Source organism: Meleagris gallopavo, chromosome 14 (assembly GCF_905368555.1).
Source record: "Meleagris gallopavo chromosome 14, MGAL_WU_HG_1.1, whole genome shotgun sequence".
In the NCBI taxonomy this organism is placed as follows: domain Eukaryota; kingdom Metazoa; phylum Chordata; class Aves; order Galliformes; family Phasianidae; genus Meleagris; species Meleagris gallopavo.
Genome location: NC_139417.1, coordinates 9,671,892 through 9,697,154, shown reverse-complemented (window position 1 = coordinate 9,697,154; position 25,263 = coordinate 9,671,892). Strand labels below are relative to the sequence as shown.

The 25,263-nt window shown below is 46.0% G+C and overlaps 1 protein-coding gene across 11 annotated transcripts in view; it reads right to left on the bottom strand.

The window, feature by feature from the left end:
* Nucleotides 1–25,263, bottom strand: part of CHCHD6 (coiled-coil-helix-coiled-coil-helix domain containing 6) — a 132,684-nt gene that overhangs the window by 25,877 nt on the left and 81,544 nt on the right. For 4 of the 11 annotated variants that reach the window (XR_014886394.1, XR_014886395.1, XM_085235983.1 and 1 more), the window contains one exon: nucleotides 5,327–5,874. The exons of 1 other annotated variant lie outside the window; for it this stretch is intronic. Coding sequence is in view for 4 of the 10 variants with exons in the window: in XM_085235982.1 (XP_085092108.1) it covers nucleotides 5,851–5,874 (24 nt within the window). In the remaining 6 variants the exon portion in view is untranslated. Of the gene's footprint in view, nucleotides 1–5,326; nucleotides 5,875–17,209; nucleotides 17,293–19,113; nucleotides 20,731–21,235; nucleotides 21,327–23,436; nucleotides 23,493–25,263 lie in introns of those variants that run through there. 6 more of the 11 variants (XR_014886397.1, XR_014886399.1, XR_014886398.1 and 3 more) reach the window with 6 other exon arrangements.

The window sequence follows — 25,263 nt, the reverse complement described above, 5'->3', positions numbered from 1 at the left end:
CAAATCTCTCCCTTGGTTCAACTGCTCGGAGGGGGAATGCACGGCAGCACTGGCAGAGTCCCTGTTTACTTGTTTTATGATGGTTGTAACGAGGAACCCATTAAATTAATAGCTGTGCTTTATTTTTAATGTTATGTTTAGCTAATCCTGACTTACAGTGGCACTCCCCATTCATAGAAAATAAAAATCAAACTGGCTTTGTCGATGGACTCCATCATCCAGAGAATGGATGCAGAAGGATGTTCGTGCAGTCGTAGGAGGGAAAAAATAACACCCTTTCATTCTTGCTGACGTCCCTCAGCTGGTGCCCATTATAGAAATTAGCTCAGGCAGTTCAAGAACTAAATAATACAAAACTGATCTAAAGCTGTAAGAAAAATAATTGCCAGTTGGAGCCATTCCAGCACCTCGGTGATAGCCCAACACCACGTACCAAAGCAGGGACCCTTGTGCCTGCACCTGCACGGCCTCAGCAGGTGGATGCAGACTCACGGCATGAATGCTGAGGCTATCCATGGTACGGGTGGCTATTCCATCAGCTGTAGGGTTTAAATTATCCATTCGCATCCTTCAGGGTATGTACATCGGTTAATGATGCAACTGGGTCAAAACATACCTAAGCACACAGCCTTCAGAGGAGGGCAGCTCCCTCAGAGCAGGTCCAGCATCAGTGAAACGAGTCCTCAGTGGTACAGAAAAAAACATCTGAAAGGAGGAACCAGTAGAGAACCCAAGAGGATTCTGAGTTTCCTGCATGATGCCCAGGAAGCCAAGGCCTTGTTGCTGCTCCTACCCTATGCCGTTTCCTACTTTGCAGTCTGGGTGACCCGATAATCTTTCCCAGTCTTAAACACCGATTATAACATTTTTAATACAGAAGAAAATAGGAAATATACTGAACCACATGCACCAGTTTGCCATAAATGTTAGCAGTAGGAAATAGGAGATGAAGACAACTTTCTCCACAGCTACCAACCCTGTACTAATTCAGTACTAAAGGAGGATTTTTGAGAGGGTGAGCAGATCCTGACCCTCCAAAAGAGCCCTGTGAGCCAAAGGGCTTGGTTCGGGCTCAGCAAATTAGCAAATACACCCCAGAGATATCATTTTTGTATTGTAGAATTTGTACTTATTTCTAAAAAACAGAACAAAACAAGGGAAGGGGCCAAAGTTAGGAATCAGAGGAAACTTCCCCTTCCCTGTTCTCCTTGGGGTAGCAAGTCTTTCATGCCATAGCTCCCACATAACGCAACAGCAGGCAGCAGGAACCAAACACAAGCATCAACATCTCGTAACACTTTGTACAAAAGGAACTGCTGGACCAAGCAGTTCTACTCCATCAAGCAAAAGCAGGAAGAACATCTAATTTAGGCCATTTGCAAAGGGAAGCTGGCATCAGGTGCAGTTTGTTACATACCCCAGAAGGAGCAGCTGATTTCATCTGCAACTTGGAAACTGTAAGTTTGTTTGCTGCTCTACCTTGCAGCGTGACAAAGGAAAGCTCACTGCCACGTGCCGACCTTTGTATAACATCTGAAAAGAGCACGTGTCATTAAATCCAAGACACTTTTGACACAGAGCTCTCCTGAGACCAACAGCTGCTCCGTTTGCTCCCTCCAGCTTTGCCCCAGGCTTTGCAAGGACCACTGCTGGGTAATTAACACGGGGGCAGGAGCATCGTTTCTGCCCCAACAATCTCAGTGAGCAGAGGGTGGCCCAGGCTAATCACTCCAGTCCCCATCACCCTTCAGTCACCCAACACAGTGACGGGAAGCCAAGACATGCACAATGAACAGTGATAAGGCTGACAGCTCAGAAGGTCAGGCAAGTCATTTAGGGAGCATCACATGCATCTTCTCCAAGGACAAAAAAATAAATAGAGGAGCAGGTGTGAGGCTACAGACCTGCAGGACTCAGAGCACTCAGAACTGGCTCCCATGAGTTTCCCAGAGTGCTGTGCTGAAAGGAGAAGAGGGTGCAATAGCTCGCTGCAGGCTGCATTTACACCAGGAGCACTGAATTACAGCAACTCTTGGAGCATCAGTACTGCTTCTAACCTGAAAAGACCAAGGCACCAGGCAAACCAAAGAACGTGGTCCTGAGACACGTAGAAGAACTGGCAATGAGACGCCTTAGGGAATGAGATAGTTTAGCGACAAGCTGCAAACACCTTTAACCAGTTTGGAAATAAAAAATTACAATAATTCAAAAGACAAATGGAAAAATTCTGCCTAGAAAGGGGACACACAGCATGAGATCACAGGATTCAGCAGACTATAAAATAGGAAATGAGACTTACTCTTCTCCCCCTACAGCTACACAAAACCCTCCTACATAGATTACAGACGTGCTTGGCAATTGCCTTCCTCCTCCAGCCTCTCCTGTTGTGGACAAGGCAGGATTGGTTGAAGCCTGAATGCAGACAGGATATTAGATAAAACATCTTGCAAAGCCAAGTGTGAAATATTAACAACAGGAGGCAACGGTTTGTGTTCATATGCAAGATCACAAATTTGGTGCTTAGAGAGCCCGAGATGTCCTTGCACACCAGAATCTCAAAGCGCTTGTGGAATGTTTCATTTAAAAACCTATTGAAGCCTACTGGAAAATTTCTATCAGTTCTGTTATTTGCTTTATCTCCTCTTACTTCGCTGTTTTTGTTCTGCAACACCAAGAAATTATGCATGAATAAAAAGGTTATTCCTTCCATTCATCTGGTCGGTTTTAAAACAATTCGGACTTGTAAAGCGGGCGCTCTGAAAGCCTGTATTTTTACATGAAATTACCACAATTGCGCACACTGCATCCGAATTACTGGGTGCATTTGTACACACAATTACCCAACTTGCACACAGAACCACAATAACCGGGCAGGCAAAATGGACATGCAGCTGTTCAGCTGAACAGAGCTCTACATCTGGCACTGGGAATTTTGGTTTTAGTAGGTGAAAAGGGTCACAGTCCCGGACATGGCAGAGCTCCTTTTTATCAAGCACATGTGGCACAGAGAGCAGCACGGCTTGCTGCCCTTACCCTACCTCAAACTTGCCTTGGAGGAAACTGCCTCCCATTCAGCATCTACAAAAGGCTCAGCTCTTGTTTATCCTGCAGTCCAAGCTGCCCACTAATTCCAGCTGTGACAGGGGCTGTGTGCTAAGGACATCTATTCAGCACTGACTACCAGGAATAACCATCTCTGCCACTTCAGAGCGTAACTGAGACCTGCTGTCGCAATCTTACATGAAAAAAGATTAATGTTCCAGAGATCCAAGAAGCAGCTAAGGAGAAACATAAGGACAGGAAGCCTAAGAGCGGATGTAGGGCTTCTTCTATCTTTGCAAGGGCTTCTGTGATAGGAACAGGGGAGGAATATGAAAAAACTCTCACTCAAAGATGCATTACCTGTAGATTTTTCACCCAAATGGCAGCTGTGGCTTTGCAAACTGCACTTCATCTTCAGCAGTTTCCCATTAACATCTCTCCTCGTCATTTTTTTTCCAGGCTTAGCCAACCAGGCTGATGATGAGGGCAACCACAGCAACAAAACTACTTGTGGCAGCTGTGCAGCACCAAAGGAAAGGGGCAGAACTGCGGAGTGAGCAGCTGAAACCCAATCCCCACATTGGGGTCGCCAAGAAGTCTGCAGCCATTCATTACCAAAATCCAACGTAGCGTGGCAGGACAGAGCAGTTTCCAACCCTTAATGCTGCACGATGAACTGATTTCTGTCCTCAGAGACTGCGGGTTAAGAAGACGATGCTGAAGTAGGATGATGTGCAAGAGGTATATTTTCAGTTAATAATCAAGCAGTCCCTCATCTGGAGGTGCTGCATGGCCTCAGAGTGCCACTTTGTCCTTGTTGGGCTACAAAACAGCCGCAGTGCAGCTGGCCAACATTAACTGGAGATGTTACATTTATGATTTTATGGCTGATATTTTCCTCTACCCTCTATCAATTGAGTTCACTGTCTGAACGATCGCATCTGTTTATGTTCCACAGACACCTGCGTATCTTGAGATGACAGCAACTCCCTGAATACTGTAATCAGTTATTTCTCAACAGAGGAATTGCCAATTTGGTAAATAAAGCTCATTACAAAAGAGCGTGGATATGTATTACGGTTGCCTAACAGAAAAAAATTGTCCAGTGCTGCCTGATAATCAGCCCTGGCATCATAGTCCCCCCCAATTTAGGGCAGCTGAAATAATGACATGCAAATTACTTATGCCAAGGCAACATTAGATGGGGGCAAGAGGAAAATGAAGAAGAGACAAAATAGGTATTTTTCCTCTTTAGACCAACGACAATTTAAAATCTAGTCAGCGACAGGCCTTGCTTCTTCACATTTCCACATGCAGCAGCAGAAGTCCTGCTGCTCTGTAGAACCCTGCTATCACAAGCAGATCCGGAAGCCGGCTTGGCAGTCCCAGCAGAAGCCCACCCAATGCTGCCACAAACAGACCTGAGGACACAAAGTATCCTACCTTGCTTGGGGAAACCCCCCTTCCTTTGGAGATAACAAGTCTGATCGGCACAGTGATGAAGCGTTGGAATTTTTGCTAACAACAACAAGCAGGCAAAGATTCTGAGGAAGAAGACAGTTGTGGCATCAGCTCTCGAAAGGAAAGGAATTTTGTTGCTTTAATGAAGATATGAAGTTCTAAGTTGCTACCCGAAAGCAGAATATAACATAGAAAACAGTTCTCAGTTCCCCTCATTTATTTTCATAAACACTGCATTAAAATCTGATGCGACCTCCAAAAATCCACGATCACATTCTTCAGAACCTGTCAGACACAGTAAGGAGGACACGAGCAGCAGAAGCTGCCAAGTGGAGGAGAGGCTTTAGGCAGAGAAAGGGAATGGAGTTACAAACTTAGACCTGTTCCTGTTTTACTGACAGGTACATCTGTTGCACCTTCCTCTGGCAGGATGAGACGAGAGAAACAGAGTTCCCACTTGGCTGCAGGAAAAGGCACACAACCAAACGAGGCCAAAGTGCACAGTGGACAGCAGAGGAGGAACTGCACACAACAACTAGAGGAAAGAAAGACAGCTAGGGCTCTGCATTCAGCAGGCAGGGTGTTTTTCAGTATGATTCACCAACGCTGATTCTCTTTGGCCAGGACTTTGCACTCTTCCAAGTACTTTCAAATAAGCCAACCTCATTCAGCCTGGGACCTAAAACAAGTTTTGTGATTTATAAACTGTGATTGGAAATGCTTCCATTCCCCATACTTGGTGGGAGTTTTCATTGGCACGGGTAGGAGGTAGGAAACAGCAATCTACAAACTCATGGGACTGAAAGTATCTCACAGCACACAGTGAACATTAAACACTTTATTACTTAGGAGAGAACCTCAGAAGGGAAGAAACATGCCTGCTGGTGTAGCCAATCAGAGCATGCTAGGAACAGCTAATCCCAACAAGCTAGTCAGGGTTATTTCTAAGTACTTTAGTCCCTTAATTCTGGAGCAAATGGACAAAAATAACAACTCTTGAAACTCAGACAGGGGTTGGTGAAACCAAAGCTAGCACAGGGTAAACCAGGCCTGTGTGGAGTATGCCTCCAAGCAACAAGTCGTGCTGGAGTCAAGACCATTCTTTACATTCTATTCTATTACAATACAAAAATGAAGTAACAGTGTTCCCCTCTCCTACCACCCTCTGCCTGGTTCCAGAAGCATCCACACAGACCAATACATGCAGGCCATTAAAAGAGGAATCATCATTGTCTTGGACCACGAAGGGCAGAAGGCACCAGTTTTAGTCAGCGTCTATCCAGAAGGATGCTGGGCCTTCCAGGGAGCATCTGTGGTCCCTGTCCTCTGCTCTTTGGTGGCTGATGTTTATCCAGAGTTAACTAAAAGCTCCTGGAAGAAAAAAAAAAAAAAGGAGACAAAGGAAAAAGCAGCCAGTTAGTTACACAGCTGTTGACCTTGGACTATTTCTTTCAGAAACAAAGGAGCAATGCTGCATGGGTGACAGGCTACAGAAAATTCCTCAGAAAATGTATCAGGTATTGCCTTCTGCAAAATGCAGTCAGACAATGAAGGTGACAGAGGACTGTGGAAGCAAGAGAGCAGGTCATGATATCAAAGGCAAGGCTAATTCTATGAAGAAGAACATAAGGTCAGTTGCAAACGATCAGGACTTATAAATCTGATGGCCTGCAGCAGGAGAGAGAGGCCATAGAGCCAGCTGAGGCTCAGAGCAGCTGAGCAGGAGTGAGCACAGCTCCACACTAAGCCTCAGCCCCAGCAGGACATGGGAGCACTTGGATCAGCGGCTGCCAAACGCACACCACTCACCCCAATGCTTGGAGCAGGACCAGCATAAGGGAGGAAAGAAAATGAGAGCAATTCAGAGACACTACCCTACTAAGAACTATTATCTTAAGATACAAACCCTCTTAAAATGGAACACAGAGCAAAGAATACTTACCCACATTTACAGAACCCTTCTAAAGCCAACCACAGAAAGACACGTGAACAGTCAGCTGCATGGGATTCCATCAGCCAGCTAACTGGGGCTGGATGTGTGCTTGGTTCTACTCCTTGTAGCAGGCATTTTTAGGAAGGAGACTATGGTTCCTTGAATGTTCTCCTTTCTGGTACACCTCATAAAAACAGTGCTGCTACCACACACGGCAATGTCTGCTGGAAGGTGAGGGTGCTGTTTAGGCTGCTTCTGCATAGCAGGCTGGTATTTGCTGCTTAACACTTGCAAAGTCAGCACGCTGAGACCACACTCACCACACACCTCCAAAGACAGCCCTGTCTCTAACAACAATGAACCAGAGAAGCTTCAAGAGATTCAAAAATTAAGAGAAAATTGTTTGCCAAATTATTTAGACAAAGCTTAGCCACAAACCTGACAAATGAACCATCAATATTACTTGCCTGCCTTTAATTTCCCAGGTAATTTTTCTCACCATTAGTGACTTACAAATTTCACACAGTGCAATACATTTAAAAAAATTCTAATAGCACTCGCACTAAATGCAATGAGCAAAGCAGCAACAGCTCCCAATCAATTTTGCAATACAGTAATTTTCTGTATTCATACTGTAACACTTCAGTTAAGTGTCAAGGAACACTCTGCTTTGTTGTAAAGCCACTGTTATGACCACTCTGCAGCTAACCCCTACAGAAGACGCCAAAAACTTTTCTGTAAAGCAATTTAAAAAAACCTTTGTTACACAATTTCATGTTCATAATCATAACTACATTCTTTTACTTGTCCAGGAGAAAACACAGCCAGCACTTAACCTCAGTCAATTCCTCCCAGCCTGGCCCATCCACATTCCAAGGACACATCCAGCTGGAGGCTCACAAATACTCCTTGTGCAAAAACATCAGGTTCCATCTCACACCACATGACTAAGCTTTCCCAAAATCTTTTGCAGCCATCACTGGGCCAAAAGCTGATGGGATGCCAAACAGGCTAGACACCAATTTCCTGCCGTGCTTCTCACACCAAGGGCAGTTTCTGGGAACAAAAGATGCAGGTAACAATACTATCAATCACTCTGCACTGCTTCAAAAGAAAGAAACAAACAACAACAGGAAACCAGAGTACAGTCTCTGAACCTGTCCAGCCCCAAATCTTCTGGGGAATGTGCTGTGCAGTGCAGGCATCATTAACACCAATAGCACTGGAGATCAGAGGCAGAGATCAGAGCTCTCCTCCTCCAGCAGTTCCTGCAGAGCATCACCCAGCTGTAGCACACCTGCACGTGGAGACTCTGAGGGCCTCCTGGTCTGTTAGCAGTTGATGGAAGAAAACATTTGTCACCATATGCACAAAATTGTTTTCACTGTTCCTGAGCCGTCAGTTCATAGACCTGTGGCTAACTACTTAAAAGCACAGTTCCATTGATTTCATGCCTCACACGCTGTGTAATAGCGTGGAAGGACGCCACATCTCCAAGACTAAACCCACTCTTTGCTAAGCCAGCCGTTCACACCAGTGTTTCAACTCCAGCTAGCACTGCAGCCCCATGGATCCAGACTTGGCATCCTCTCGGGTCCCTTCCAACCTAGAGTCCTCCCTGCAACATGCCCCAGGGCTGCTACAGTGCTTACCTTACCTTGGATAGGAGGAGCTAGGAAGGGGAAGGAGCAGCCTTTTCTCTCCTGCACACCCTTAGCATTGCAGATGTATCAGCCAGGCTGCACAAGCAACAAGCCCAGGCAGCGCACAGCCACAAGCTGTTCCTGCATGATCAGATCCTCCCAGTTAATCAAGTTGAGGCTCAGCCTGAAGTTAAGTGATGCATCACAGAGTAACCAGCCAGCTTTGGATGCTCTCTGCTGCAGTCTTAGGTAAGAGTTCAGGATGCAAGCAGCCTTGAAGCATGCAGCACTCACTGATGAATCAGGATGGTGATGGTGCCAGTTCCCTTCATGCAGAGGGAAAGCAGGTTGTTCCGAGTGTTAGGTAGACACCAGGTTCTGATTTGAAGAACTCCAGCCCAGCTCTACCATCTACAAGAACTGTGTCTTCAGCATAGCATTCGAGGCAATCCATCACAGCTGTATCTCAGTGCAGGAGCTCAGCATCCTCTCCATGCTCCATGCCTCAGCTCCAGGTGGAACCCATGAACTCCTGGCCTTGAGGAACCTCTTCCCTCTGAGTTTGCCAGACGCAGTCTGCCAAGCCCCAGCTGAACCAAGATGCATTTATTTAACAGCATTTAGTCTCACAGGGGTAAACCCTGCAAGTATCCTCCAGTGAATGCCTTACCTTCGTTCTAACATTCCTTCAAGCAGTCACACCATGGTGCTCACACACCTGGGCACTGCGTAGCCATGAAGAAATCAGAGAGCAGACCCCCATGATAAGCGAGTCAGCACATTTAGAATGTCAGTGACAAAGTAGAAATTAATCTCCATAGTTCCCAGCTCTGTACCATGCACAGGCAGTTTTCTCAAACCCAGAAGACCTGTAGGCATGCAGCAGACTTCAGTAATGTGACCGAGTCACTTCTTCATCTCTGTTCGTCTGCAAAGAGGCACTAACAAACTACAGAAATCCTCACCTGTCCTAAGATGGGTGTTCAAGGCCTTTCTGCTGGATAAGGCATTTGTTGTGGGCCTATTAGCAGCCCAGAGCATTGTAAGGGACATTTGAGTCACTCTGGTTTGATGTATGCTGTAGGTATTTTTTGGTTATGTGCAATTTGTTCTGTTACATTCGGGGTATTGGCTGTTCTGCTGAGCAGCTGTGCTGACTAATGGATCGTAGCACTTCTGTGCCATACAGTTATTGCACAGAAAAGCCTCTCTGTCTCCCTCATCCTTCAGAAGTCCAACAGTTGCTGTCCTTGGGTTTGGAATACGAAGGGGCCGGAGTATGCCTGGCAGCAACAAAAAGCATTAATTCAAAATGCTATTAAAAGAGTTTTGTTGTCCCTCTTCTCCGCATTAGCAGCTTCGCAGAGCAGAGGAGCTCACCCGGTGACTTCTCAGCTGCTTCCCCAGGACAGTGCCCTCAGAGCAGGGCAGCAGAACAGCACTTCCAGCAAACGCCCGGGATGTGCTGTCAAACACATTGCCCTGCACTGCCAGAACACCGAGCTATTTACCAGCACAACCAATCTGCAGCTATTCCAAGCCTCACCTGTTTGTTCATGCATTCTAACATTGATTTCCTCCAGACAATTGTTCTAACTCAGAGAGAGCTCCCACCATTAGCCTTGCTTCACAGGAAATGCTTTGCCACTGACTGAGCAGCTCCGCAGTCCCCAAGCAGCACGAAGCCCCTGGCTGAGCCGGGAGCCCCAGACCCACAGCAGGGAGCAGGAGGCCACGCTCAGCTCTTTTCATTTGGGACACGTGCTGGAAAATGGTAGGGCCAGGAGGAACAAACAGGGCTCTGCAGAGGGTTGCCACTGAAAGGATGGCTGATTAATTAATTGGAGTGCAAACTGAGGACGGGTTTTGTTCAATCGATGTTAATTGCATTTAATCTCATTCTTGCTGTTAAGAAAAGCCATTGGGCCGGGCTAGTGCCTGACACGCAGCTTTCACCCACACTTGGGAGGCGAGGTTGGAGGGGAAAAGTAATGGAAAGAAAGAAATAACCCTTCCTCACCCCTTCTGCATCACTGCACAACTTCATTGGGTCTGTTCCATTATTTAAACAATTTTTGTTTTCCAATAAAATTACACAGGAGCTCTAAAGGACAAAAATTGGACGTGGAGCATTTCACCACTAGTTGTTCTGGCTCTCCTGGGTACTGGCTCAGAGCTTTGTAAACCCACAGAGCCGTGGCTATCCAGCTGCTGCAAAGGACTGAAATTAAGAAAATCACCTGCGTGAAGCAGCGCCTGCTCTGCGCCCCAGCTGCTCCCAGCTCACCTGCAGCTGCTGCCTGCCTCTCCCACCAGATTGGCCAGAGCATCTCTCAGCTTGCTGCTCATCACAGCTCCACGTACCAAACGGTGTTGAACTCTGCCTTCCTCTAACACAGAATCATTAAGGTCAGAAAAGATCTCTAAGATCACCAAGTCCAACCCCAACCCACCCGCACCATGCCCACTGACCTTCAGTGCCACAGCTCCACAGTTCCTGAACACCTCCAAGGGCCTTCCCCTCAACCCTGTGCTGCCGTTTATCAGTGGTTTTCTTTATCCCTTGATAAGCATTAGTGCCATTGCCTCTTTCCAAGTAAAGAAGACATATCACAAGTGCTGTGAAGGACTGGCTGAGCATTAAGTGGTCTGAAAAGGCTTTACTAGACTTGGTCAAGATTGCTTTAAAATCATTTCCCTTTAGGACTGTGACCCTCTTTCTTTACAGCCAGCATAATGATTCTACCTCAGAGGACGGTAATTGCATCCCTCTATCTATATGCATCAGAAGGTAGAGGCTGCAAACACAGCACAGCATCTTTCTGGAGCAAGCTGAAGGCAGGAACGGACAGGAGGAGGAAATAATGCTGGGCCTACCCCTAACCCTCTGCCCCACAGCCAGAGGCACCCCGAGCATTTTGCAAACTCATGGATTAGTCCCAGGAGGATCCAAAAGCAGAACAACGACAACTTGTACAAATACAGCTCTGGTTTTGTAAGGATTAAAATGAACTTCACCCAACTGTGAATATCCGTTTCCAGAGCCAAAAGGAATAGAAAACCTCTTACTGATTGCAGAATTTCATTACTGCAAACTCTAAACCCACAACATCTGCAAGTTAAGGACAGCAACAGTAACACAGTTGCTGAGGGACACTGACAGCAGGGTTTAACTGCTGCACCACCAAGCTCTGCTCTGAGCAACCTTCACAAAACACATACATAGAAAGGCAGCAGCTTCCACGTACCCCCATTCCTAGTGGGTAAAAGGAAAAAGATAATCCCAGAAGCCAAACAACGTTGGATTAAGTTGTATACGTGACCTGTAATCTCCTACTGGAAGGAAGAAAGAGATGCAATAAATACTTGCAAAGCCATTCCAATATTTTGAATTAAATGAATTACAGAAATGGAAAGTACATGATGCAAGACGTTACAAAACAAGGCGCCAAGAAGGTGCAGGAATTGGAAACAAGCTGGCAAGTGATCCCTGTAGACTACTGAGGAAAATTAATAGAGAGAGAAAGGATACGGTAACAATACTGACTGATGAACAGCAGTGTTAGGTGCATAAATTCAGGATGTCAAGCTTCTACTTAAATCCAGTTCTGGAAGAAAAACAGCAAACCCTGCTGTTAAAATGCACTGGAAGTACGAAGGCCAGCTATGCTAAGCCTCATTTCAGGACAGGCTTCCCCTGTGCATCCCTCCAGATTGAAGTTTCTGACTTTAATTATTCCTGGAACATTGTGTATACAGGGATTCAGAGCAGGGATTACTAGCAGGATCCTTGTTATAAGCACCACTTCTCAAACAAATTACACTTCACTTGACGTCAGTAACATACACAAGAAAACAAATTAGATAAAGGCAGCAGGACGGCATGAAACAGATCCAGTGCAAGGAAATTTCACAAGGTCACCCAGAAAAATAAACACATGTTAAAGGTAAACTCGTACAATGTTTCCAACACTAGGGTGCACTAAAGCTTGGTGTGACCGAGACTCAATGCATCCTTGCAGGCTGGGGACTCCACGCAGCTCAGAGACCAAGCCTACATAAAACGAGGGGAAAAGAAAAAAGAAATGAGAGCAACCTCAGTTATCCTCTAAACTCTGAGGGCTAGGGCTCATCCCGAGCCACCCGCTGCCCCACACAGATGGGAGACAGGCACGGCCACCTGCTTGGAACCTTAGCTGCTGCAGCTGCATGTCCATGCGAGGTTACGGCTCGTTGCTGCCCACCCCAGCCCCACACACCCAGCACAGCAAGGCAACCTCTCCAGACATCCTTCTGTGCCTAATTCTATTTCTGCTCGGTGATACAGTGAGATTCCATGCAGAAGTGTTATGAGCTTGACTGGCTTTATTTGTTTAACAGTTCACATTTTCATTAAGCTGTTGTTATTCGGCAGCCAGTAATTTTATTTGTGTGATAGCCATATTCATCTCACCCGTATGGGCGTAGATGTCACTCACCCTTTTTTACAAGCAGAAGAGGCAAAAACGAGTGGGATAGAGCAGAGGGAGGACTGTGACTCCACACAGACTGGTGTGAGATGTACTTCTGCCTGTTTTTGCGATGCCCAAAAAGAGTAGGGCCACAGTAGAGACCCTACAGGTAAATTAAATCAAAAAAACGTACAGGGAGCCTACCTCCACTGCTTGCCTGCAATCCAGAAACTGAAATATCTTTGAGTAGAATCAGCACCTTTGACACACTGCTGCCACTCTTCTGCACCAGCTGAGCACTGCTGAATGGGCGCTTGTGGTATCTGACCATCAGATTTTTAAGAATTAATTATGCGCCTAGCTCTTGCCAATCTCTCAAGTATTTTGTAATAGCCGGTTCCAGGAACTGCAAAATCTGATTCAACTACAAGGAAAAAAAAGTTTGGTTGTTTGCCCTGCACCAAAGGCCAGTTAGACCATCCACCAAGGTCAGGCAAGCAGACAGAGAACTAACAGATGTGAGGTGTCAGTAGGCTTTGCTGAGACTATGATTCAACCATGCTTCTTAGACAGAGATTCCAAAAGTCGCCCGATAAACCCCAAATATTCACCCTGCCACTCCCCTTGTCAGCACCAAGGAGCTGAGACACGCAGAAGCCTCCATGCTGCGTGGGCACAAGACAGGGAACTGCAGCTCAGCATTTCTCCAGCTCCTTCCTGTCCCTCTCCCTCTTCAGGAGGTGCCCTGGTAGAATGGCAGATGCTGGAATAAGCCACAAAAGCCTCCTAAATAATCATCTCCCATCTCCTCCACTGCAAATTTATAGTCAGGACAGACACCTGCTTCCATCTGTCTAAAACACATCCTTTACAAACAGGGCCCAAGGTGGAATGTTTAACTGGAGCTTTTTATAATGTATTAAAAGACTAGGAATGAAAATGACAGTTTTTAAGTGCGCTGCTTGCTCTTCTCGTGGACGCTGCTCAAGTGGAGGGGGAGTTGGTTGGGATTTTTAGGCCTTTTTTTTTTTTTTTTAATATATGACAAATGATGCTGGTCCCCATCCCGTAATTTCCCTCACTGTGCTGCATGTCTGTTTATGATAGATACCAGCACAGCTTCTTAGGTGCCCGTTTATCTGCTAGAAAAGTATTGTCTGTTTGGAAGCAACTCATCCTAACAGAGTAGCCCCAGAGGGGAAGACAGAAAAAGGAGGGGGAAAGAGAGACGAGGGGGCTGTCAGCTGGGAATACATCCATGCTTCTGCTGCAACGGATCTGGCAGAAAGCAAGCACCGTATTTAGTTTTAGCTACATCCTCTCTTCCCACCTCCTAGACCATTCTTTTCTAGTGTCACTCAACACCTCTTTGCATCTTCTTCCCACAGAGCTCTTATCATTAACATACGTTTCAGTTCAGACTTGCAACCTGTGGAAACAAAGCAAACCCACAGCTTTCTTCCATGAGACTGCGCCAGCACAGCGGAACCTCGGGTCCAAACCTGAACTGTCTATAGGGTAAGACAGGAACATTTAAATGAAAACAAAAACAAAAAAAACAGCCATAAGGGAAATTAAAAAGGGAGATAGAAGAGGACAAAGAAGAAAAAATGTGGTGTAATCCATGTGTATTTACATTTTATGTTTAAAGAGACTTTAACAGGAACTTGTCAATTTTCTGTAACCAGGATTAGAACAGAACAAACTCAAACGCTTTATTCTTCTAAAAAGCCCTCTGAGTTGAATTTCTTTCCCCACCAAATGGCCAATATAAAAAGGAGCTCACAAATCCCTATGATATCAGTAACCTCTTATCACTCTTGGAAAAACAGAGGCCGGGACAGATTCATTAATCCAACAAAATGAGTCTGTGAAGCAGCCTGGCTGCCAGAATCCCCACCATGTCCCACACAAGAACCAGCACTCTGCAATCCTGGTCCCAGCAATTACCAAGCCATCCTGTCTGGCACAAGCAAAGCAAGAAACCAGAACTGAATGCTTTTAAAATGGAAAACTACAGTCATTGACCATAGCTGCCCCAGTCAGGTAAGCAAACATCTTTACAAAGCAACGTTATCACTTCAAGCTTTAAAATACCTACTACCATTTCACTCATTCCATCCTTCATACCAGAAGAGCAACGTCACATCTGGAAGGCACTGCTGAGTCCCAGGCAGGTGCACAACCTGTCTGAGCAGGGCACATCCCAGCAGCTCCACACTGCCAGGGTTAGCCTGCTGTGATACCTTACGAGCAAGGGTAGAGCTGGCATTGTGATCTCACTGCTATTCTGCAGCCTGGGCATGTCCAGAGAGGATGTTCCTCTGCCTCTGGTTCAGATAGATGTATATACATAGAGTTTTGTTTTTTTAAAGACAGTCAAGTTAAATAACTGCTAGAGCTGAACCTGAATTGAAGACTTGACTTCTAATAAAAGAAAGCTTTCCTGTAAATTTCAGTGTTTTTGCATTCTTTTTTTTATCTCTACAAACAGGGCTGGTTTCTAAGTATGTTTGTTTTGAAAACAATGACATTCCACCTGTTAGATGCTATCAGTTAGATGAGCTTAAATTGTGTGAAGTGGGTGTTATTGCTGCCTGACTTAGAAACTGAGGCTTACGTCCAGAATCCGAATATGTACAGTGTCAGAGGATGTAAGCCAGCAGAGAGGGCTGGCTGCTCACAGCCTGCCGCTACATCCTCACACACTTGCAGCCTCCAGGCTCCCCCAGCACCATCCCTGGGTGATGCTGACCAACAGCCTCCAAGCACGAGCCTCTGGATGGCACAGACTGAGCCCAGCTCCACCACCTGCCTGCCTTCACTTTCCATCAGCCTGCAAAGGAGACACGGGCCCACAAATACACACCGCTCCCCGAGCACAAGGGGACAGGCCAGGCTCGGTTTGCAGCGAGCTGCTCCATTTGTCCCACTCTGAGTGCAGTGCTTGAGCAGTCAACCCACTCCCCTTTCATCTGCTCCGCAGTAGCCATTTCTCCAGAGCTGCCCATCATTTCCTCATCAAGCAGTAAAAACGGAGGATCGCTAGAGACACGGCTCAGCCTTGCTGAGATTTCACTCTCTCAGTGGGTTGTAAATGCCCCTATAATGTTGGCTTTTTTAATCTTGTGTTATTATTACCCGCGGCTGCCATTCAGTCTGCAGAGAATAAAGCGCCAAGGCTTTCAGGGCCGCACAATGGCTCTGTGCATTTGCCAGCGGTTGGACAAACAATACCTCTGTGTTTCAGCTTTATTGGAAAGCTCGTTGTTGTGGGAGTCTGGCTGCGTGCGTCCCCCCGTCAGGCCGCACGGAGGTGTGAGTGTGTGCCCACCGACTCAGCTGCCATCCCAGCAGCACGTGCTTCCACAGCTGCCAGGGAGCCAGCACAGAAGTGCCTCTGCCCAGAGACAAAGGCGAGGGCTGAGATGCACAGAGAAGCCAGGCAGTCTCTACAGATCAGCCCAGGGGTACGGAGCTGAACCGGCCCCCTCCGTGAACAACTACACTCAGTGTAAGCGGTGTTGCCAGCTCGCATGAAAGCCTGATGACATATGACATAACCACGAAAATGTCAAAGCAATGGCCCAGAATCGTGTTCTTACACGAATTCTTGGCTTCCGCTGAAAGCTGAAGAGCCTGAGATCCTCGGGCTTGCAAGGAATGCTTGAAAAGTGGAACGACTGAAAAAAGTGCAAATTAAAAAGTAAACGAGATGTGAAAATAGGCAGGGCAGGCTCCTGTGATACAGGGAGACCGATCGGTACTGATTGCAGGGGACACTGCAGAGCTGCAGGCGCTCCTCACTCACAAACGAGCCCTGCTGCACACCCTCACAGACTCAAAACCCAAGCGAGAAGTCAGAAACTCTCCCCAAAGCCACAGAGTTGACATAAAACCACTCCGAAATGCACCGGGGTTATTTCACTTGCCTTCTGGGTTTAAGCACCTGAGTCATATTCTCATACCGGTGCCTTCTAAGAAGGAGGGCTTGATTATTATTTTTTTTAATTTGTTTTAATTTTTAAACAGAACTAAAATTCTCATGTACTTGTAAAACTTCAGGAACAACTGCACAAAACTAGGGCAGCAGAAAACATGCCAAATACTTCAAGGCTTGGCATCAGAGAGTGCCTGCCTGCCTCTGTGGCAGGAGGAGTGTCGGTCTGTCTCAGCCAATGTTTCTGAGTAAGAATGCCTAATCCCGATAGCCCGTGCACATACAGAACACCTATACTTACTGTCAGCTCTCTAGGAAAAAACCTTGACATTTTGCATTAAAGCCAATCTCCCCTGTACATCAGCATAAGGTAAAAAAAAAAAAAAAAAAAATCAAAAGCTGGCTGATCTGAAAAATGAAAGAATTGGGAGCTGCCTTCAGTAAGATTTAAAGCTGAAATAAGAGAGGTGGTGAGATGGGCACAAGGCAAGGAGAGGAGCTGGAGCAGCACAGCACCTGATTCCAGGCTTTCCAGATCTGTGCCTGCAGCTGGCCCACATCCCCATCCCCTCCTACACGCCAAGGGAAGAGACATCTTCAGTGTGAGGAAATGGAGGCTTTGCTATCTTAAACAAAATAAATGAAAGGTGAATTCATGGTTTCAGAGCACACTGTATGCCAGGAGAGCCGAAACTGCAGCCTGCACCCTGAGTCCTGGCTTGGCACTGATGGGACTCACCTGGGAAGGGGAGCTCTGCTCTGCAGGGAGAACAGGACTGTGAAGTTTTCTTCCAAAAAAGGGTAATGAGGTACGCAGAGAGCCTGCAGAGGTGTCAGAAAGGCAGATACCATTATCCCTTCGCAGGTCAAAGGCAGATTAGGACTAGCACAGCAGCAGCACCAGGAGCTTATCAGCAGCCAGGCTGAGGCTGCGACACCTGCCTGCACCGCAGCCCTGCCATTACCACCTCCCCATTCCCACATAAGCCCAGTGTCCGGGTGCTTTGAAGCACGAAGCAGTAAGATGGGCAGGTGAAGCTGCACTCTGATCGGCTGTCTGAGACAGCAGCACAAATACCTCCACCTCACCTCTCATCCATGGCATTTCCAAGACATCCGTTCAACCTCAACCCTCCAAACCACAGAAGTAATATCTGCCCAGGTAGAGCTGGGCAAACAAACACGAGTTAAATGACTGCTCAAGGTCGCCGAAGGACTTACAAGACAGCTACAGACATGTCTAGCAAGTGGATTACTCTCCCCTTTTGAAAAGCAGCGGGTGCACACCGGGACTGAGCCTGCTTAGCCAGGTGTGGAGCCTGCTGCACTCAGCACAGCTCCGCCGAGCAGCACCGCCTCCTGCTGCCAGCACAGAAATAAAGCCTTCATAGCAAAACTCACTCAAACAGATGCAAACAGGGAAGGGGGGGATTGCATCTGGGCTACGTTACCACAATCTATATGTCCTATTTGTCTGTTAGTTATTAAATTACCCACAAGACATCAACAGCTCAAGCCTCTCCGAGAGGCAGAGATTAAACGGGAATCGCTGTGTGGAAATGCTGCACATCTCCAGTGAGATCAGCCTCACTGTGAGCCACGGGCATCTAGGAACAAAGGTGAGAGCTCTCCTGTGAGACAGCGAGTGGCACAGAAAGGTGGGGAAATGCTGCTGCAGAGAGGAGGGGATTTGCAAAGCAAGAATCTGTCAGGAGCAGCTTCAAACACAGACACCGCACAGCACAGACTTTCATCAAGCACACATAGCTGGAGCACTGAAAGCTGCACTTCTGTCCAAGCACTAACGCAAATGAGATTTTTAGTGAGAGACAATGACGCTGGTATGTAAATATTAATTTAACAATCCCGTTGACAAAGCCTCAGCTTATCTATAAATAGCTGTGTTATTAGCAGGTGATGCTGAAGGCAGCTATCCCAGCTCCTCTTCCCACAATCCCCCGTGCCATCTTGTTTTTATTGACCCTGGAGACGCAACAACCCATGGCATGCAGCTTGCTTTTCGCTGCTACCTGCAGAGGAGTTAGGAACACTTGACAACACAATACATATTTATCAAGGCCCTTATGAGAAAGGATCCTGCAGCACTATGCTCACAATGGCTCCCAGAGCTCAAAACAGAGCAAAAGGTTTAGAATGAAAGGAAAATCCCGCAGTCTTGCTTTCAGGCAGAAGGTGGTTGAGAGCTGGGAACCATCAGGCATTTGGGGAAGGACTGACAAAGCCCCAGTGTCAGGCCGTGTCAGCCTGCATTTACACTGCTGCTTTGGCAAAACACTTCTGCAGTGGCCTACAGTTACTGAAGGTGATGCTACCCTCGGTGTTCATTTGCTATCACAGAAACAAAGATGTCAAAATCCTGATCTCTTTCCTCAGCTACATTTCACCTGGAATTATTCTTTTATTACACATAATAAGGCTCATAGCTCATTATCCTCTCATGGGGCTGCACACACAGGAATCCCTTCTTTCATGCAGGTACTAGAGCTTATGGCCAGCAGGCAGGAATATGCCATCCTGCTAAATCTGCTGTGGCATTTGCATCAGTACAACAGAATCACCCAAACGGTGGTATGGCCAGCATCCATGGACACCATGTGAATCATGGTGTTTTAGGCTACTCACACAGGTTTGTATATATTCTCCAGAAGTCTTTTAAAGCTTCAGCCTTCCCCTCGTTGCAAAGAACAGTGACAACACACTGGATGGGCTGGGCTTGTAGAAAGGCAGCTTGAATATAAAGAACAGAATGGACTTTGTTAAGCTTCCCTCCCACTTGCTTCAAGTTTCTAAAGAAACCTTCTGAACACAAGAAGTCACTATGTAGCTGCTTATCATAGAGCTAAGAAAAGGAAGGGGAAAAAAAAAAAAGCACAATCCACTATTCTGCCGTAAGGTCCATCACATTCTTACAGCCTGTACAGCAGCAGGCTCTAGAACTTAACCCAACAGGGACTCTTCTGTGCCAGTCTCCAGTGCATTCAGCCAGGCAAGAGGCTGGCCCGGCCATGGGCACACATGGGGCAAACCAGAGCTGTGCTGCTTGAGGCTGCAGATCCACATCCCCTCATCCCAGCCCCACCAGGTGGCACTTCTAGGACACTCTCTAGAAGATGGTCCCATGGATGTAAGGCTTTCCACGCAGCAAGCTTTGGATATCAGACTGTTCCTTCATTTGCTTGAATAGCCAACACTTATAATGTGTTTAAAAACCTTTTTAAATAAAGGGTTACGCTGTTATTTCTTTGATTGCAGCCCTGTGATGGCCTTACAGTCAGGCTTTTATGACCATCAGAGATTGCGAAAATTTCATTTCCGCAATAAAGTACTCTTCGTAAACTCTCTTTTTCAAATGGAGTCATTTATGCGTTTCATTATTTATGGAAATCGGATAGACAAGTTTGGTGTAGCAGAATAGAAACTTAAAATAAAGCCATGTTGAGAAACTCCGTAGAATTTAGCAAGAGAAGCACGACACACTGCCAAATTGATGATAAATAAAGAAATGAGTCATTCTCATTAATCAACTAGATAAAGACTAGTGTAGTAATAGATTTGAAATCATCTTCACTGTATTATTTACTCTAATAAAACTTTTATAAATCTAATAGCAATAGATGTAAGCAGTGCCAAGGAAAAACTAAAATATTTAAATGGTTCAGAAAATGAAAGATGCTGCTGCAAGGCTGCAGAACAGCCTTCCCAGGAGAAACCCAGGCAGCTGCTGACTCCTCCGTCTGCGATGCAAAGCCACAGATAAACCTGCAGTGCCAAATGACCCAGCAGAAGCTTGCTGTATTCCCCAAACCTCTATACGTGTCATATCCAGTAGCTCTTGCAAAGTCGCCGCTTCCTTTTTCTCCACCATCTCCAGCTATACCACAACATCCATTACCCAGGTCCTTCATTTCAGAGCCCAGCTAGTTGTAATCCAGGAGCCCCTACAAACCAAGAACTGCAGAAAAGTTTAACTAACTTTGGCTCTCTCAAAGTGCATTTCAAGCAACAAGAGCACTGATGAAACCCAACTTATCCAGGGTAATTCATTCTTCACGCTTGTTTAAGCACGGTCGCTCACCAAAGACAGGCTGGCAGCCTTCTCCACGGGCTGCAGGCTGCTGTGCTGCTAGAGACCACGCTGAGACAAGTTCACATCACATGTCAGTGGAGATGGACTGCACCTTCAGCTCGGGGATGGAAAGATCAAAACTGCTAGATAGGCTCTCCTCCTTGCTGGGTACCCTGATTTTTATCAACGGGAAAAGCCAATTAAAGTTGATAAAGACACATCCTCTACTGATTTTGCCTTAGTGCCCACTGCTCAGTGCTAGTATAATGGATAATGTTCTGCCTGTGGGTGTATTTTCTAAGATCTGTCAGTTCTGACAGCATTTTGGCACCTGGATAACTGAAGATTTATACCAAGGGTCCAGGAATGCACCATTTCTCAGTAGTTGATGGGTACATTTTTCAGCAGGGCTTCCCTAATTAAAGGGCTAGAAAGAGATGGGATCAGATTGATAGGTTTTGCAGTCAGATGTTTTATGCTTAGTTTGATAAATTATAAATCACCTTTTGAAACTTTACGAACACGTGATGAAAGCATGCAAGAGAAACTACAGCAGTGCATTCAAAAATGCCACAGCACAGCTACTCAAATTTCATTTCTATGGCAAAGCCTTTAGAGATGCGCTTAAGAAAAGCGACGCTGATTGGAAAAGTAAAGAAGGAAATCAAAAATTAATACCAAGGCGATGAAGTCTGAACCTGTATCACGAAGAGGGCAGTTGTGAGTTCCTTGCTCTCAGGGTCTCGTTCAGACCAACGTACCATTAAAGCTGTAGAGAAGACAGACGTGGAATGACCATCTGGGCTGGGGGAAGATGTTTGCTCGTAATTTGAAACATGAAACCAAAGAAATACAATGCAGAACAAACAGGAATGTGGAAAGCACTTCCCAGGCACGGAGAGGTTAAAACAATTATTTGAACAGCTGGGAAAATTAAAATGGTAAAATAATAGCTACCCTTCAAAATTCTACAGATGCAGAGAGACTCTTCAATGAATAACTGATAAAGGGGAAAAAACATTTTAAAAGAGAAACTGTTTCATGCATGAAGGTCATACAAGCAACAGCTCCTGGTAAGTACCTGGATTTTCTGACTTGCCAAGAGACGAAGTAGGGGGCTGACACAGCCTTTTACACCTAGAAAGCCAAGGTCAAATCCTTAATAACTTACACATGAAAGCAACTTTGGGCAAACCCTTTCTACTGCTTGTTTTGGAGAGGCTTTCTTAGTGCAGCCCAAGCAAGGTCACATGCCAGAATTGTAGCAGCTTGTTTGCTTTCCCAAGGAGCTCTCCTAGCTCTGGCACAGCCTCCATGGGTGCAGCAACTGTGACAACCTTAGAGTGAACAGTTCAGGCAGATTTGCCACCAGAGCTTCCCCTGTGGAAACCTGCTCTGGAAAGAATGTGGAGGTGTGTCATTTTTCAGAAAAAGTGACAGCATGTAAAGAGCAGCCTAACAGTTCAGAGAAGGTCTAAGAGGAAGAACAGCACCAAATCAGGCTTGCAGCGTGGGGTACACAGTGCTGCATGTGAGGACGGGACACAGACACATGCGAGGGGCTCACAGCTCCAGCACAGCCATCTCCAGGACAGGAAGAAGCTGAAAGAGCACAGCTGGGGAAGGTCTATCCTGGTAGGCAACAAGCCCTCTTTCTGTACTAGCTATTTTAAGACACGAAACCAAAAATTTTCAGAAAGGAGAGGAAAAAGTGACAAGTGAGTATGTAGCACTGCAGAGGAGAAATCAGCTGCACGATGCCAACTCTTGTTTCCATTCCCCACCCACTTCAAATGCACAACCTTTTCCACAAATACTGAGCAAACTGCTACAGGGACAGCAACTGAAACACACCGCGGCAGAATCCAAGAAACATGGATCCTTGGGGGAAAAAGGCAGAATCAGAACAGAAGGCCAAATCCATCCAGCCCAGCAGTAATTCTTCTATCGTTCACACATATCATTTTGCTAATGTAAACCAGTCTCCAACTGTAGAGCCTTAACTACTACTTTTTCTTTAAGTAGAAGGGAATTCAGACAAAACAAATGCGGAGATGCTACAGGAGGACTTTCTGCCTCCAATCAAAGGGATTTGTTATTCCAGTTTTATCTGAGCAGCTCTGGAGAACTGTGAAGTAGCTTCCTCAATCTGCTTATTTCTTCTCTCTCCCAAGCAGAGTCTAAAGTAAGGCTATTATTAAACTATCCTAAGCACAGTCACTGTATTTCTCCAGCTGACAATCACCTGGTATTGAGTCCTGAAGCTGTCAGATATCTCCTCTGATGTGTTAGGCACCTCACCAGTCAACGATAGCAAGAGAACAAGAAAAGGATGAGCTTGCAGCCTCTCCCATACTTCTTGCTGATATAACCTTGAACACTCCTAGTTAGGCAGACCAGATTTGACCACTTGAACAATCACAAGTAAACCAAAGTAGACTGTGACCCAGGAAGTAACAAGGCTGACAGCCTTGTTTCCAGCAGAGGTCTTGACCTTCCCACAGTCCTGAAGGACCCAGACATTTTTACAAAAGTCATGACCCTGCTACTCTGCCAAACTACAGGTATTTAGATCAAACTAAAATTACAGCTGCAGCTTTAATTCAATAGGCTACCTCTCACTTCCAATCCTAACTTGATGTGGGAACTGCTGAACTGTTAAGCACCATTTTCTATTCTGTCCTTCAGGTAACTGCATCACAGCATCATGTAGGGCTGCAGAGCAGAACCATCTAGGTGATAAACCAGCTGGGCACACGGCTTGCCTTAGTAGAGTTGCTACTCATTCTGCAAAACCAGCAAATCCATCTCTTGTATTTTGCCATGACAGTGGTTGTGATAACAACATGCAACAGGGATACCCAGGCTTGTCTCCTCACCATAAGAGCACGATGATCAGTGATCAATCTTCCACTTGCCCAAGGCAAACAGCATCCTGCAAGGTTGATGGATAGTTAGGTAACGTACTTTAGGATCCTCCAAGGTTAAAAATAAGTGTATAAATCTGACAGGATGAGAAAGCTGAAGCAGAAAAAGGTGTGATGCTTACAAAAGCACGCAGATCTTCCCATCCTCCTCTCACTGGGAGTCTCTCAGACTCACCCATGCTTCCTGAGTCAACCTCCCCTGTGCCGAGCTGCTTTCATGTTCAACAAGGGGCACAGGGAATGCAGAGGATTCCTCTCTGTCTTTACAAGCTTCCGGTACTCGGAGCCCAGTGATTTCTCTGCTCCTCTGATCAGCCACGTTATGATGCATATTTAAAGTAAGACAGATACTGAACTCTGCCTTGCCCCCCGAGGGAAGCACAGCCTCCTCTTTCCAAACTGCCAGTTCAGTGCCGCAGGGAATAGGCAGTCTGGTGTCAGCTTCAATACCGACTCTAAAATGAAGGAAATGCAAACAATGGGGATGGGAGAAAGGAGAGGAGGGAGAGAGGCAGAGAGTGCAGAGACACTGGAGGGAAGCTGGTTAAAAAAAAAAAAAAAAAAAAAATGAAGACAGAGGGAAAGGAAAAAATCTGAGCCCAAACTTTAGGAGAGGCAAGTAAAGGAAAAGACAGGAGGAGAAGGCAGCAGCAGCAGAAATAGGCAGTGGCATATGTCTAACTTTCTTGTACATTCTAAAAGACAAGTTCTATAGGTGGCCAGAACTGCTCACACTACATAGTGAGGAAGATACCGCCCACAAGATTCAAGAGAGCCCCATCTTAAAGTATAAGTGAAATACCCACAGTTTGAGTTTCAATTGCTGGATGTCACACAGAAGAGCCCTGGAACAGTTTACCCCTTGCCTATAGCTCAAACATTTGCTATGCACTGCCCTGAACTAACGAACAGCCATCCTAATGTTATCATGGCATTACTACCAGAGTTCAACTCAGCACACTGCAAAACAAAAAATCTAAATTTGCCACAGGGAAAGTAACTCAGCAGTGCTATACAGCATTTGATCCTAGGGCTTGTGGGTCCAAACAGGGCTTCCTGCACAATGCGCTGTTCTACATCCTGACCAGTAGGAATGGTAAATTTCTTGTGTTTTTAAAGACGATATTCCAATATTTCCTACAGCTAGAGTAGGAAAAGAAAGTTTTGCAAACATTAAAAATATAAAAATAAAAATCAAGTGCCTACCTCAAAGTAACTTGTAAATAATAAATCGCAAGTGAGAAATCAGGACACGTTCTTACAGTTCTACAACAAGCAATGACAGAAGTCTGTCAAGATTTCAACGGCACTTACAAAATTCATGCCAAGATCAAGAAGCATTTGTTGTTTCTAAGGCAGTTAGCAGGAAGAACACAAGCTTGACCAGGGCAAGGCGTGCAGTATGGCATCTTACTTAACCACCCTGCTGCCAGGATAGAAGTGCAACCAGGCACTGTGTTCAAGTACAAACCAATACTGATAAAGCCAAGGAAAATACCAACAGAGCAAATGAAGAACGAAGATGGAGCAAGAGCCAAGGATGGTGAAGAAAAGCAGCTAGGACCCAGATGCAAAGTTACAGCCTAGAGCATTGTGGAGCAGTTCAGAGCTACTGAAGAAATTCTTTTACATACCTGGCTGGTGGGTTCAAACCAAACATCAGTCGGATTCAACACTACTGGAGAGATTAATTACGAACAGCTACAGATTAATGCACGATCCCTCTGGCCTTTTATCCACATGACAGTGTACCAGACTGCTGTGAATTGGAAGACACTT